This window comes from Coffea arabica, chromosome 6e (assembly GCF_036785885.1).
Source record: "Coffea arabica cultivar ET-39 chromosome 6e, Coffea Arabica ET-39 HiFi, whole genome shotgun sequence".
NCBI lineage: Eukaryota > Viridiplantae > Streptophyta > Magnoliopsida > Gentianales > Rubiaceae > Coffea > Coffea arabica.
The window spans coordinates 2,429,795-2,445,123 of NC_092321.1; the positions used below are offsets into that span (position 1 = coordinate 2,429,795).

Here is a 15,329-nt window from a genome sequence, read left to right on the forward strand (position 1 = left end):
CACTTAACCCTGTTTGGACTTTCCAAACCACAGCTTCGATATGAAGGCCCAATTACCACCTCGCACTCAGGGCCTGGTGCTAGCCCAACCTCTGTAGCTATCATCAGTGGGTCTTATAAATTCTTTTTTTGCGGGCCTTTTGTATTTACCGACAGCCGGAGAAGCTATAGAGCCCAATTTGAAGCTGTTGCTCCCGTCCTCCCGGCGCCTGGTGGATGAGCTAAAACTACGCTACACTCGTTGACCAGTGAAGCGTGAAGGAGGGGTGGCCATTGACCCTTCCGGCAGGCAGTTCTAAGCTGTTCAATTTGCAAACCTCACCGGAAACAAGTCAACTGTCGACATTCCGAATGTAAAATATGATATACTCTCCATTACATTTGAGTACCCTAAACCTCGAATAATAATTCAAAATGTGGTCATAATACTGCCTTTACGTCTCATAATGGGTTGTGTTATCATGTGACGCTAACCAAAAGATTGGTCCATCACCAACAAGGTCGATGGTGTCCCTCGTTTCAAATCATGATGTTACTACTATTTTTATAGGCAAAAATAATAAAAATAAAAATAAAAAAATCAGCTAAGCGTTTTATTTCGTCCGTGATTAATTATTCCTCCTTGTTTTCGCGTTTGCTCTCGCGTCACGGGGGACGGCCTGAGAGATTTCTCAAGGCAACAAAGATCAGGGTCTCAATCAAGAAATTTCCCCCAAGACATAAAACTAGAGATATCATCAATTGCAAATGTCAAGACCCAAAATTCTTGCTGCCTTGCTCTTGATAGCCTTGGTTCATGGAATCATCCTCTCCGCCGCTCAGGCCCGGGTGTTTCATTCCACCCCAAGACATAAACTGAGAAAGAGGCACGCGGGACCGTTCCCGGCAAACGTTACCCATCCATTGCCGGTGCCTTTCATCCCCACATACGACCTGGAGCAGCAAGAATATGTCACCGCTCACAATGATCTGAGGCGGATTTTGGGAATGCCCCCACTGCAATGGGATCCTAACCTCACGTTGGCCGCCCATTTTTGGGCGTTGGAGCGCCAGAGCGACTGCAACTACAGGAGTCATTCCTCTCCCATGAACCATCTGGGGGAGAACATTTTCTGGATGCAGTACAAGGAGTTTACTCCTGCGTCCGTGGTGGAAAAATGGTTCAGCGAGCAGCGATTCTTCGACCACACAACCAATCGGTGCAAATGTCCGTTCGAAACTGATGAATGCGAGTGCGGGCATTACCTTAACGTCGTGTGGAAAACTACCCAGAGGGTTGGGTGCAGCTCCGCTGTCTATTGCGCCGGAGAAAAAGGACTCCTCGTGGTCTGTAACTATGAACCCGCTGGAAATATTGTGGGCGTCAACCCATTCAATCCTGGTGCACCATAAGACTTCTCGTTTGATCGGCCGTCGCATCAACTCGTTGGAAGAAAAATGGATGACAGTTCCAAAGCTTATTCACAAATCACAAACGGTATCGGCTCGTACTTTTTCTTCATTGGTGCAATTGTTCTGTGTCTTCGGGCCTTTAAATCCAACGCCTGGTTTCTGGAAATGCATACTCCCTAAAATTTTCCCTTTAACTAGCTTATACGCTTTGCAGTAATGACCTGTTTGGATGGTGAGAATTCTGATCCTCTGTCGTTTCTCGCAAATGTATCACAATCAATTTCTTACCTAAATCTATGAAGTACTTCCAATCGTTTCATTCCATCCGGTACAATCGCGTAACCGTTTTTGGACATGATAAGTTGTTTATGCACTGAATTCTCTGATGCTGAAGTGTTATCCTGTGTCAGGCTTCTTCGAAAGGTTTAAATTTTGATTGAGTTTTTGCAACTTCTTGTACCTTATTCTGAATCAGATTGCATGCATGAGAACGTATGTAATGATTTTTCATGGTGGTTTTGCTGCTATGAAATCATTTCCATCGACTATTTTCTTTTACTACCATAAACAGGGAATTCGAGCGAATCATAGTGATCTTTTCTCCCTCCATATTTCTGGTATTAAGGACTTGTAGCACTTCATGCCGACTGTGCTTTACAACAGTAAAGAGAACAGAATTGAACGAGCAAGTTCTATGAACAAGAAATTCAAAATCTAAGAACAGTGCTGCTTCTTCACTAATCTATCTGTGTAAATATGCAGGAAAAAATAGGAGCTTGGCCTACCATTAAGTAGATGGCTTTTAGCTGCATAACCCATTACTGTAAAGAAGAAAATTGGAATCTGAGGCAGTCCCCCACAAACTTATACTCCGTAGTAGTTCATTAAAAAGGGCGGCAACAGACCTCGAATACAAATTAGTCACTCTTGGCCATACGATAGGCTAGGATTTCTATCCAAAAAGAAATAGGACAGGCTAGGATTTCTATCAACAACCCCCCTCCCCCCTCTCCCAAAAAGAAAAAAAAAAAAAGAGGACGGGCTAGGATACACAGACCAGCCTGAAATCCAAAGTAGAAGACAAATGAAAAGATAGTTCGCTAGCAGCATACGATTTCCTAATATTTGAGTGAAAAGCCTTCTTGTCTAGGTGAGATTAGACATCCACTAGCATGCAATCACAAGACACTTAATCCTGGATCCTCTTTCCCACAATTTGGGAACGGACAGGAGTAGTCTCTGGAACTCAACTAGGGAAACCTCAATCTGAAATGAAAACCTTGGTCTGTAGTTGATAAGCTTTTGTAAAGAAAGAGGGCCAACTCATGTAGGTTGACATGATACTGCTAACAGTGGAAGCTCCAATAAGCATGTTCATGACCACAATCTGCAGTTGAATAGCCTCCAAGGGTGAAGCTCCTCCCATAATAAGACCAGTCATAGCACCAGGAAGGGATATAAGACCTACAGTCTTGGCATTGTCTAACACTGGAGAAAGGGCAATAACCAGGGACCTTTTCACCTGCTGCATTGTCGCCTGACGGGGAGTAGCCCCAAGTGCCAATGCTGTCTCCACCTAGCAAAACCATGGGATTTCTAATTATTCAGTAGGGCAGAAATTCAAAATTCCAAACACAAAAGTAAGGTCAAAGTCCCTTATTTATGAATCAGATCACGGTCACAAAATAATTAGATACAAAATAAAGGGGTGTAACAAAAGATACGACAACTGGTTGAGATTGAGAGATAGCTGGTGGCCAATTAAAATTGATGGAACTTCGCAATCAAAGTTGGGGCAGGCGCTGGAATCATGGAACCTACCAAGGTAATTTGTATCTTGATGTCATCCCGGAGTCTTTTCATCGTAACCCCAGTGACAGTCATGGCATTGCCAACCATCATTCCTGCAACAGGGATGATATACCGTGGGGTGAAAGGGAAAACATTCAACAGAATCAGTAAGAACATTGTCACAGCTGTTCCTGCTAAGATGGACGCTCCTGCCACGTACTTGCCACGGGGTACATGTTTAGCCCGCTGACCAGCAGTGTAACCAGCAACAGATACCTGCAGCAGTAAAAAATATTACTAATACTAAGTCCAAGGCCGATGTCAGAAACCTTAAAAAATTTACCCGATCATACTTGAGAAACAGAGCAAGGAAGAAATTTGTTAAACCTAATTGAAAAGTCAAGGCCACCCTTGATGGATGTTAAAAGGCAGAAGGGGTTAACGCCATTACATCATTATCATGTTAAAGAATCTGCAACAAGCCCAGACTGAGTTAGGCAACCAAAATTTCTGGCGGCCTATAAGCATTTCCAACACAATCATTTTAAAATACAATTGGGATTTCTTGGGGTATTTTAAGTTTCAATAAAGCATTTTAGTAAGCTCGGTGTTGCTTCCTTCAGGTTTGATTTTATGCAAGTACCACGGACTAGGCCAGAGTTTTATCTGTCTCGTAAACATTCTTGTAAGTTGGATACGCATTAAGAAATTCTTTTATAGGTCTGTGCTGTCGTAGATTGAATAACTCCTGGATTAATTAATCCAATGAGCAGCTTTAAAATTCTCAATTTAATCTGGCTTTAGAGTCGGAAGTGACGCCAAACAGGGCAGTTGACAAAAAAGTTATGAAATTGATGGGGGGAAGAAAGAAACGCAGTGCTGATGCTATTATTATGGAAGCAACATTCGGCGTATTACTATGGTGGGCTTCAAAACAAATCGAGCTTACTTTTTCAGGATCTCAGAATCTTGCTTGTTCAATTGTGTCTATATATAATCTTCTCAGAAAGGTTCTTTGAACAGGTACATGATTGCGTGTAACATTATGTATTAACTAATTAACAACTGGCACTACCGAAAAGATTAGTCTACTTCCGAACAATAAAAAAAAAATTGGAAAAAGAACAGGACCGACAGATTAAGACAGAAATTTAGTAATATAATTCTCTGTGACTTAGCATGCGTAAAAGATGCTGAATAATGCAAGTTTTTCCGAATTGGTTTGTGGAACTGGGGAAAAAGAAAACAGAACAAGACAAGAAATATAGGGTTGATAGAAAAGAAGAAGAAGAAGAAGACAGCCAACGTTAGATCATTGGTTTAATGATTGCAGTAAAAGTCCCCTGCACGCAGTGAATCCAAAATTAGCTAACATGCAAGTTTTGTTTTGTTTTTTTTTTCTTCTGGTGTCATTATTTCATCCGTGAGAGTCGGATCAAGAAACTGAAGACGGGATGAGATGGATCATGTACCATGAAAAGATAGGCGACAACAATCCAGATGCTGCTGCTCTGATTGAAGATGAACTGAAGAACAAAGCCAATGATGGATAGCTGAAGAAAAGACCTGAAGATTGAATAAATCATTTCTCCCTCCAATCCCAGCCTCTGCAAATAGGACAAGAGCATGGCCATCAGCACCACGGCCAGAGCGGCAACTGGTTTGATCATACCCCTTGCGAACTCCTTCAGCCATTCCCAGTCCATACTGATTCAAGAAAACTAGAATACTGAAGATAATAAACCTGCCAACAAGAAAGGATACTAGGACGGAGGACTTGAGGTCTCAAATATCCAGCTGTTTATATAGTATCATCATCATGTTGTGGAGAGTGAATGTTATAGTGGGGTTGATATGATATGGTACAGATGTAGTTTAGTAAAGACCTCCCCCTGATGGAGAAAAAGTTTTGAGACAATCCCGTGGCGCTTCTATTTGACGATTTATAAGTGGTTCGGGCTTTAGAAAGGAAGGAATGTACGCACGAGTACGAACGCATACGGAATCCCTGGCCTACTTCGATTTTAGTAGAAATTTTTAAGCGATCTCATCGACTTTTGGGCACCATTGCAGATTGTGGGGTCTACCACTTGAAAGAGATCGATCATCGAATCTCCAATTCTTCCTCCATTGCAGACGTGGGAGGACTTGAGGAGGTGCTCTTTGGCTGCTACTTTGGTCCGTTTGTTTGGACTAAAATTATTGAAAGTCTCGTATTTTTTTATTTTGAAATGTTTACAAAAGTTTATCATATTGAAAAAATTAAAATGTTTTTTAATCCATTCTTTAAATATGGTCCCTTTCTTTAATCATATCATATGCATCTTATCGGTCAAATTTAAATTTTGAACTTGTAAAATTAAAATTAAAAAGATAACCACAAAAATCATAATCAAATCACTGATTTTAAAATTTTGAATTCCTCAAACATAACAAACAAATTGAACGGAGGGAGTACAAGAGATTTTCCCTCGCTTCCTTTATGGGCTTGTTTGGATTGTTTCATATTTTCCCAATTTTATTTGCTTACATTAACTTTATAATTTCCAATACACCTTTTTATCTTCCCAATATCTTTTTATCTCACATACATCACATCACAAAAAGTGCTACAGTAAAAATATCCCAAATAATCCCAAATAACTTACAATCCAAACAGATATGTTTGCTTGCATAAGAGCCTATAAAAACATTTTGGATTAATTGTTTATACATTGACCGTATATACATTATCACCATTAGATCCATGATAATTCATCTAAATTTAAAATTATAATTCAAATTTTGCTTATATGACATGCATCCAACTGTGATAGTATATGCACTATCAATGTATGTAAGATTTACTCAAACATTTTACCATGCAAAAAGTTTTCCTTCATTAATATTGGAAAACAGCTTCCCTTTCAGAAGAGTTACTGAAGTTATTTTCCTAAACCAACGCGTCCACTTACGACGGCATCTGTGAACTTAAGAAGCTAGCTTAGAAATCAAACTGAGGGCAGTGTGTGCTGGTAACTTCCCCGAGCCAACAAATGAAATCTTAAGAAGCCAGAGTCGGATGGTATTAACTATTTTCTATGCCAGTGAATTCGCAGGCGACTTCATACGCTGAAATTTGGCAACAATTGGGACATCTTTTCTTCAAGCATGTGTGTTTGGATAGAATGTTATTTGGATAAATTACTATAACATTTTTTGTGATACGATGTATGTGAGATAAATAGATAATTATAAATATAAAAAAATGGGTCAGATAATATGTTTATGATATCAAAAAAAAAATTTACATGGAATCGTGACTTTTCTTTTCTGTCTTCTCAAATGTGCCTTGATCCTAAGCCTCAAAGAGAATTGCATTCTTCCTTCAACTTATAACATGTCAAATTCTGCTTTTGTGTTTTAATGGAAGGCAAATACTTACGTAGATCTGGTCCACTGACGTGGCCATAGACCCCATGGGCTAGAAATAACCACGTCTCTGCATTGCATTTTATCATTCTAAAAAATTAAGGCTCCATTTGAATTAACTATTTTTTGGATTATTTTTAAAATATTTTACTATAACAATGTATATGAAAAATTTTTTTGTAAATGTTTTTTGTAGTGTTTTTGAAATATATTTTAGGATATTTTTAAAATTGAAAATTTTTTTAATATATTTTTCAAAAATTAACACAACCACTCATCATCGTCGCCCACCACCGCCACAACCCCTCTCTCCTCCTCCCCTTTCCGGCTTCGAATTCTCTGTCCCCAAAGTAGTCTCTGTCCCCTCTATCCCTTATTTGTATAACTGCCACGTGTCTCTAGTCTTTTGTTAACCCAAATTCAAATAAATCGATAATAATCGGTTTATAAGTTTACTCAAAATCAATTAAAACAGATAACTCATAACTTTTTTTTATTTTCTTTTTAACAAAAAAGAGTCTTGTTGATCATAAACATAGAAATCAACTAAAACTCTTCTTTATTTTTTACTCCAAATCAACAAGACTCTTTTTTGTTAAAAAGAAAATTTAAAAAAGTTTTGAGTTATCTGTTTTAATTGATTTTGAGTAAACTTGTAAACCGATTATTATCGATTTATTTAAATTTGGTTTAACAAAAGGTTAGAGACACATGGTAACTGCACAAATAAGAGACATAGGGAACAGAAACTACTTTGAGGACAGAGGATTCGAAGCTCCCCTTTCCTACTTCCTTCATTCTCCTTCATCCTCTCTCTTCCTCCTCCTCCCTTTCCTTTTCCAGCCACAACCCCCCTCCTCTCCTCCCCCCTTCCCAACCTAGTTGCGTATAGCTTGGGGAGAGGGAGGGGGAAGAGGTGAGGTTGTGGTGGGAAGGGGGAAGGGAGGAGGGGGTGGTAGGCGGCGATGGTGGTGGTAGGTGAAGGTGATAGATGGAGAAAAAAAAATGGTATACATTTTATTTTATTTTATTTTTGTATAGTTGGAGTTATTTTTTATATACTTTATGGATGTGATGATTTTTGAATTATTTTTTATTGTGTATTATTGTAATATTATATATGAAAAATTTATTGTTCAAAAAATGAAGAATCCCCAAATAGAGCCTAAGATATGACTTACATACCTTAACTTGGGTCGAGAAAATTTTCTTTTTCAAATTCACATGGGTAGGCTAAATTCATAGCGATAAAAAAAGAGGGTTGAGAGTTTTGAAGATTAAAGTTAAGAATAGAGGATGAGAGATTGAGTGGTAAAGAAACATCTCTCTGATTTTCCTTTAAGGCTGTGTGCGTGATTGGGCATAATATCAAGGCGGCTTTTCGTTTAGATCTGATCAGAGATGCAGCCAAGATGAAAACATAAAGAAAGTCATCCAGTAATTAAGTCTATTCCCCGGAACAAGCAAAACCAACGAGTCCATGATCCCATCAATTAAGCAATCTTGCTCTCTCACGGCTCAAAGGATGAAGTGTTCCCAAAAAAAAAAAAAAAATCTATGAAGACTAGAAGTTTTTGAGTATAGGAATTTGTGGATGGAGCAAATCTAATCTGACTTTTGTGTTTTTTTTTTTGGTTCTTTTTAAATTTCTGGCTGAGGAACTTCTGCTCATTTTGTTTGTTTTCTATTTTTTGGGTCTTGGATGAGCAACTTTTTATTTCTCAAGTTGCAACTTGTACGATGTCTGGATTTTTTTCTTTGATTCTTAACATTTGATTTTCAAAGTTTCAACTTGGTGCTTCTATGATGCAAAGGGAGAAGCTTCCCAAAATGCTTGGTGCTTTCAAAGTTTTAACTTTGAGATCCGTTGTCGGAATTTCAATTTTAAGGACCAAAACAAAGAGCAGACGGTCTCATAGTAGCATGGTTAAAAGGTTTGTTGGAAGAGAAAGAATTTTGGTTTAAAAAATTCGCTAAAATATGTGGTCCAATGGTCTACTAGTGGGGACCTAGACCTGGTTCACATGGAATGTTTGCTTTCTTAAATTAACGAATCATGGTTATGCGCAGCAGGAATTATGTACGTGTTAAGGAAGATGACTTTTCCGTGACGGAAGAGAATATTTTAGAATAGGAAAATATTTTAGAAATCTCAACCAAGCACCAGAAAATAACGACAAAAAAAGTAATTATTTTCCTGGTAAAAAAATTTTGCACTGAAAATTTTCTTCTCATTTGAACCAACAAAATGAAAAACGCCAAAACTTTAGTAACCACTTTATTTGTTGTGCTTAACTTTTTATTTGATAATCTAGGTTTTTACTTGACATTGGGTAATTCTATAGTTTGGATTCCAAGAAGGATTACATAGGCATTGTTTGGTACTGAGTAATTAATGTGACTAAGGTTCCGTTTGATAAAACTGAATCTGAATTCTGAAATCTGAATACTGAAACAATTAATTTGCTGAATTTTAAGTACTTAAAAAAATATATGAATGTCTGAATTTTAATGCTAAACCTATTTATACTGTTTGATAAATATTTATAGCTGAATGCTTAATAAGTTTAATTTGACAATTTTGCCCTTATATCCTTTCATTCAAAAAAGAAATAGAATCTATGATTTAATTAGTTTAAAATTGTTAGGTATGAAAATGACAATATTTATTTTTAAATCAAATTAATATAAAATATGAAATATATTATATGAGAAGTATGAAGAAGATGTGAAAGTCATTAAAAATGGAGAAAATGGAAACTAAAAATCGTTAGATAGAGAATATTATATTGTTTAATTAGATAAGAATTTTGAACATAATTAACAAACAATGGTAGATTTGGTAGATAAGATAAGGTAGCTGGAATAATTCTATTGATTCTTATCAGAATTAAGTATTCAGTTAGGATTCGTGTGCTGAAAAAAATACATACAGGTTCAGCACTGCTTAACAAATTCAGCAAATAGATTTTCATTTATCAAACACTCGAAATATTTGAATGTCTGAAAAAATTCAAATTCAGCACTTTTTTATGTTATCAAACAAACCCTAATACCAGAGTCTGACTCAGTCTAGTGTCAACCTGAAAGGAGCCGAATTTGAGTTAGTTGTCGGTACCTGCAATCATACCTGGCCCGAGAGGATTATCACTCAATGATCGAACTAATTGTTTGGTTTTAGGTTTTAACAACACGATTAGAAGATACCTGTCCAGGTTCATGATTGCCAAGTTCGTTTTTTCAATGCATCACTTCCCTAGTACATTTAATGACCCCCCAAACTCTGACTTTTTTGGCATTCTAATTACTCTCAAGATGTATTTTAGCATGGCAAACACAGTCCCGTGAATATCAATAATGATGCAAATCTCCCCGCTAAGCTGCAAGAGATTGAGACCGGGCATGTTTATCCTATTAGATTGTATAATGGATTACAGAGAAAACAACAGACCCATCTAGAGTAACATTCATAGCTTTTTGAATTTTTTTAATTGTAGAGTGTGAGATTTGAATTTTTTTAATTGTAGAGTGTGAGATTTGAATTCCTGACTTATTGTTTGAAGAGAATTTTAAATATCTTTTAATAGTCAATTTACTTAAGACGAGTCGATTATGTTGGTTTTGTTGAGAAGAAATTATTCGCAATGTACTTCAAAAAAAAATATATATGCTACATCACAGATGTCAACTAATAAACTGTCTTTAACACTTGGTGGTTCATTAAAATAGTATCATAAAACAGGATTGGCAGTTATAACTGATTCAAAATACACATATAGGCCGGGCTAGTTGCGACAAGCCCAGGTAGTAGTGTGTATCTTTCGTGATAAGCAATGCATGGACTGGGGCGGGGTGATTGAAGATCGCACCTGGACATAACCCCCCCCCCCCCCCTTTTCTTTTTCCCTTTTTTTTTCTGCAATGGTAAAATTTATCCTATTCTATAGAGAGGAAGAGTTTAAAGAGACTGTGTAAAGGATTAGTAAGTATATAAACTCGATTACATTAGATCAAGTGGATGTTCTAATACCTTATTTAATTTTTTGATTTTATTGTGGTAAAGTTCGGACTTTCGACCTATAGTTCAAAGAGGACGTAATTTTGGTGATTTGGCGAGGTCATTTCATGAAAATGCTCTCTGAAAGGTGTATAAATTAATAGTACACGTTAAGTGAAATTTCTATGTTTTTTTTTTGGAAAAATGTAATTAATTTGGGAAAGAGTCTGATCACTTGGAAGAAAATGATAATGATTCTAATTGTATTTATTTGCATGGTAAGTCTAAGAGCAATCTAAATATATGACGAGACTCACTAGACAATCATTAGAAAAAAATCATAAATTATTTCAAATATTCTTTTTAATTCAAATATATTATTTTCTCGGAATTAAATCCAATCCGAGGTACGATACGCGTAATTAATTAGCACTACTAGTACTGGTAGGACTTTCCTGTTTGAAACCGTGGTCATGACCACTTTTCCAATTTAATAAGGATTAAGAGTATCCTCTTTTGGAGTATTAATCCTAATCTAGTTGTTTTCATACAAGGCATGAAAGGCACCCTCATAGGTCAGAACCTTTTCAATATTTACCTCATGCAATTGGTCCCAAATCCAATTAATTTTAGTGATCATATTTTCAGATTGCTAATCAAAGTTCCAAGATAAGGATAATATTTATTTAAAATTGATTTTCCAACTAAACCGTCTAGTTCGTTTGAACTCCGCAGCGGAGCTCTTCTCTTGGTTTTTACCATTGTTTGAAATTTTACAAGAGGTTTATAAATCTGGCTTTTTGCTGCAGAGTTATAAAAACAAAAATATTTACTAACATTTCCGATGAGCGTTTATTAATTTTCTAAAATTGGTCCTTCTGTAAAGTCATCACAATGTAAATTATTCGTCTAATTTTGTGTGCAATAAGGTTTCAAATTAAGGTCGCTACGAGTCGAGCATGAGGTCGCACAATGTAAATTACAACATGGCAACTAACCAGTTAATTTGGATAGTTTTAGTCATATTTTTGCAATGACTTGTTTTTGTTTTGACAATCAACTTTGTTTGAACGACCCTCAGCTTAAGTAGGCCATAAAAAAAAGTAAAGAAAAATAGAAAAAGTGTATGAAAGCTGGGTTTTTCTTTTGCATGGAATCACTAGATACATAAAAGATTAAATTAATTTTTATGGAATCACTAGAATCGACTTCAGGGAAGACTCTTAAGATTTTTCCCCTTATCAAATTTTAAATTTAAATTTAAATAAATTGTCATGCACAAAATGGTAAGGGCGTATACTAGAACTGCAAACGAGCCGAGTCGATTCGAATTTTGGACTAATCGAATCGAATCTTCATTTAGTTTTATCAAACTCGAGCTCGACGAGCTACCAATTTAATGCTCTAGCTCGAGGTCGACTCGAGTTTGACAAGCTGTTAATTTAATGCTCGAGCTCGGACTCGACTCAAATTCGAGTCGAGTCGAGCTCGAAAAAATAAAAAATAAATAAAATAATATTTTTTAATAAATAATAAAATATTAGATATATATATAATTTTACTATTATAATAAAAAATAAAAAATATATTTATATACACACTCGAGTTCGCGAGAATTTTTTGAATACGAATTCGAGTTAAACTTTGACTCAACCCGCTCGTGAGTGGTTCGATTCGTTTACAGTCTCAATGTATACACTGTTAGTGTATAAATGATTAATCTTGAATCTATGTATGTCAGTTTTGAAAACGTAAAGAAAGTAAACCACGTTGTAGTATCTAGCTAAAGGAGCACCAACTTTGGGCTACAATCAGCCCGACTTTTTGTCCCTTCGAAGCCCAGTCATAGGAATATAGGCTTCAGTGACTTGACGGCGTCGTCCAGTCCACAAGTTCTGTAGCCACTCACACAGTTACAGGCTGCTCACTCGCTTTCACTGTCTTTCAAATTCCAGACCTTCGATTTTGAGCATCTCATTTGGCTTTTATTCTCCGGCGATGAGTTTATTCAGAACCGCGACGAAATTGAGCCGTCTGATTAGACCGGTTCATCAACATCAAGGACTTACGTCGCTACTCTCGCCCAGACGTTTCGCCACTGAAACCCAGCAGCCCAGTCAGGACACAACTTCCGATTCATTTCTTCGAACTCCAGCCACTGGTTTTCACGACTCTTCTGTTTCCATTTTTTTTAATATCATTCATCTTCTTCGGTTGCAATATCACGAATCACATTTAAAATTGAGCTAGGACTTAGGGTTCAGAGTTTAGGGCTTCTCTTGTATTTTTGTTTGGATTGCCCGTTTCCGTCGAAAAATTACGTCGTTTTCCGTGATCACATTTCCCTATTACCTTTTTTCCTCACATATATCAAATCGCCACAGTAATTTTTCCATGAAAAATCACGGAAAATGCAATCCAAACACAACCTTATAGACTTGTTCCAACCATTGAATATTAATGTCTACTTATGTGCATCGTATATCAAATCAAATAACTTCGCTTTTTTAGTGGCACGTAATATTTTATCAAAAGTGTGGTTCGCCTTTTTATTGGCTTCCCTCCAATCCCTCTCTCTTTGATGGTTACTGTCTTTTCGGAGGAAGAAAAAAGATTCAGTTACTTATTATATTTTTTTTGGTGGATTTTGAGGTATCTCAATTAAATGATGCCCTTGTGACGAAGCAACTGTCGAAGCTAGTGTAGTTTGCTTTTGCTTTTTTTTTTTTTTTGTTGTTGACATTCTGATACATACATGAGCATAATCTAGGTAGTCTGTGTTACTTTAAGGGTGTCTTTGGTCTTTATGAGAATTGAAACTTGTATTTGTATAGAAACGCCAATTTTAATTTTGCTGCAGAAATTTGGAATTCCATTTTCCACAAAAACCCAAAAAACACACCCTAAAGTTAGCTTCTCATTTTTTGGGAGTTAATGCAACTGATAATTCAAGTTTGATTGATACTGGAAAAAGTCTGATTTAGTGACTGCGATGTATGACTTGATATCGTCTTGTTTATGCATAGTTTACAGTAACCTGCCCTGCAAGCTGCAAATGAATGATGCCTAAGAATTAATATGATTTTTTTCTATTTTGGCTGTTAGTTTACATGGGATATCCATTATACTGTTGTTTTTATTGGAAGTGCATTTTACTTACGTATATATATCTCTTGTATAAACATCAGGACTAGTTTATGGGAAATTATTTGGCACGACAAAGCATACAATGAAGACCGATGTTCTCAATTTGTTGCAAGGGTGTAACTTGAGTACAGATGATGTCAAAGTTTGTTACGATCACTACTATGAGACAATGTCAATGTATATCCTCTTTTCTTCGGTTTCTAATTGCTTTTTAACTGGAAACTATTGGAGCATTGTGGTTTTGGAATGTCGAAACCCTTGTTGCATTTCCTCATGGTTTCTGTACTTCCATGCCTCCATAGAAAGTTTTGTGTAGTCCTTTCGGTAATTATCCTGATTATACTATTTGTTGGGGAATTAATTACCAGCTGCTTTCATTTCTCTAAGACGTATCTGTATCATAGTGGACAATTTTCCCCCTATTGCTTATTTGATGTAATGGATTATTTTTCTTACGTTTATGCATCATTTTATTATCAAATCTTCATGGCAGTATTATCAACATGCTTGAAACATTAGTTCTTCTTATATGTGTGGTGGCCATCCAGGTCCATACAGTTTCCTTCGCAATCGGCTTATAATGCTGGAATTAGGTCAATTAGCAGGAAGGGTCGCTTCAGATTGGAGACGGTAATTTTAAACAGTATACACAATGAAGTTGTTTTCTTTTACTTTATAGAGAAAAAGAAGAAGCAAGAAATTGACCATTTTCAAGCCTACTTACTTCTAATGACAGGCTGGTCGCTCGCAGTGGGAAACATTAAAACCCTATGATGGAAAAGCTGTATGTTGAAGTCTTTCTCTACTTAGTTGTTTCTTTTCATTGTTTTGTCCATCCTTAAAATCCACTCCTCAAACATACACGGTTGGTAGAATTCTGCTGTCTTTTCCTAAAAATCAGTGGTAATATTTGTTCACCTGGTGGAATACAAACTACACTTCTTTTACAAGAAGCTGTTAGAACTAAAATGTTGTTCCTCGTTTCTTTTTCTCCCCTTCTTTGCAGATCTTACTTCAAGGAATCCCCCGTAATGCTTTGATGGAGGATGTGCAGCGATTCCTCTCTGGTTGCCAGTATGATGCATCCTCCATGCAGATGTTTTTCAGGTTAGTTCTGAAGAGTTATAATAAGAGTGAGAGAAGAAAGGGTACTGAAGTTTGAAGAAGGATGGTTGTTATGTGATAACTTCCTTCTCCTAATATCCTCTGAGGTGCATATATATTTTTTGTTGTTGCAGACAGGCATTCCCAAACACGATTAGAATGGCACTTGTGCATTTCCCTTCACAGGCTCTTGCGATGCATGCTTTCATTACCAAAAATCAAGGTTTTTGTCTGAATAGTCAAATCTTGGTGCGGATCCTCCATTAGTTTTTTCTCTTGTGCGGATCCTGGTAACATTGGTTGCCCTTTTCGTTTGGGCGGTGCTTTAGCATACAAGGGACGCTAGGATGTGGAAGTGGCAATTAGATGACCGAACTCCTGTATCCCTAATTTGCAATCTTCAAAATTTGTTGAAACAATTACGTTTGAATTTTCTTGTTTAATTTGTACTTTTCTTATGCTTGAGTTATTTCCATTGACCAATCAGG

At 36.7% G+C, this 15,329-nt stretch overlaps 2 protein-coding genes across 2 annotated transcripts; one reads left to right on the forward strand and one right to left on the reverse strand.

Annotated features, from left to right (window-relative positions):
* Window positions 1-2,227: 2,227 nt before the first annotated feature.
* On the reverse strand, window positions 2,228-5,023 carry LOC113694757 (protein ALUMINUM SENSITIVE 3). Its single transcript, XM_027213623.2, has 3 exons — window positions 4,655-5,023; window positions 3,213-3,458; window positions 2,228-2,967 (listed from the first exon to the last, which is right to left on the reverse strand). Exons 1-3 carry the CDS (start codon window positions 4,886-4,888, stop codon window positions 2,653-2,655), a joined length of 795 nt encoding a protein of 264 aa, XP_027069424.1. The 5' UTR covers window positions 4,889-5,023; the 3' UTR covers window positions 2,228-2,652.
* A 7,442-nt stretch (window positions 5,024-12,465) lies between these two features.
* Window positions 12,466-15,324, forward strand: LOC140009268 (uncharacterized). The gene is made up of 6 exons (XM_072054338.1): window positions 12,466-12,751; window positions 13,779-13,914; window positions 14,286-14,367; window positions 14,474-14,521; window positions 14,744-14,844; window positions 14,976-15,324. The coding sequence occupies exons 1-6, from the start codon at window positions 12,589-12,591 to the stop codon at window positions 15,106-15,108; spliced, it is 663 nt and encodes a 220-aa protein (XP_071910439.1). The 5' UTR covers window positions 12,466-12,588; the 3' UTR covers window positions 15,109-15,324.
* Window positions 15,325-15,329: the final 5 nt, after the last annotated feature.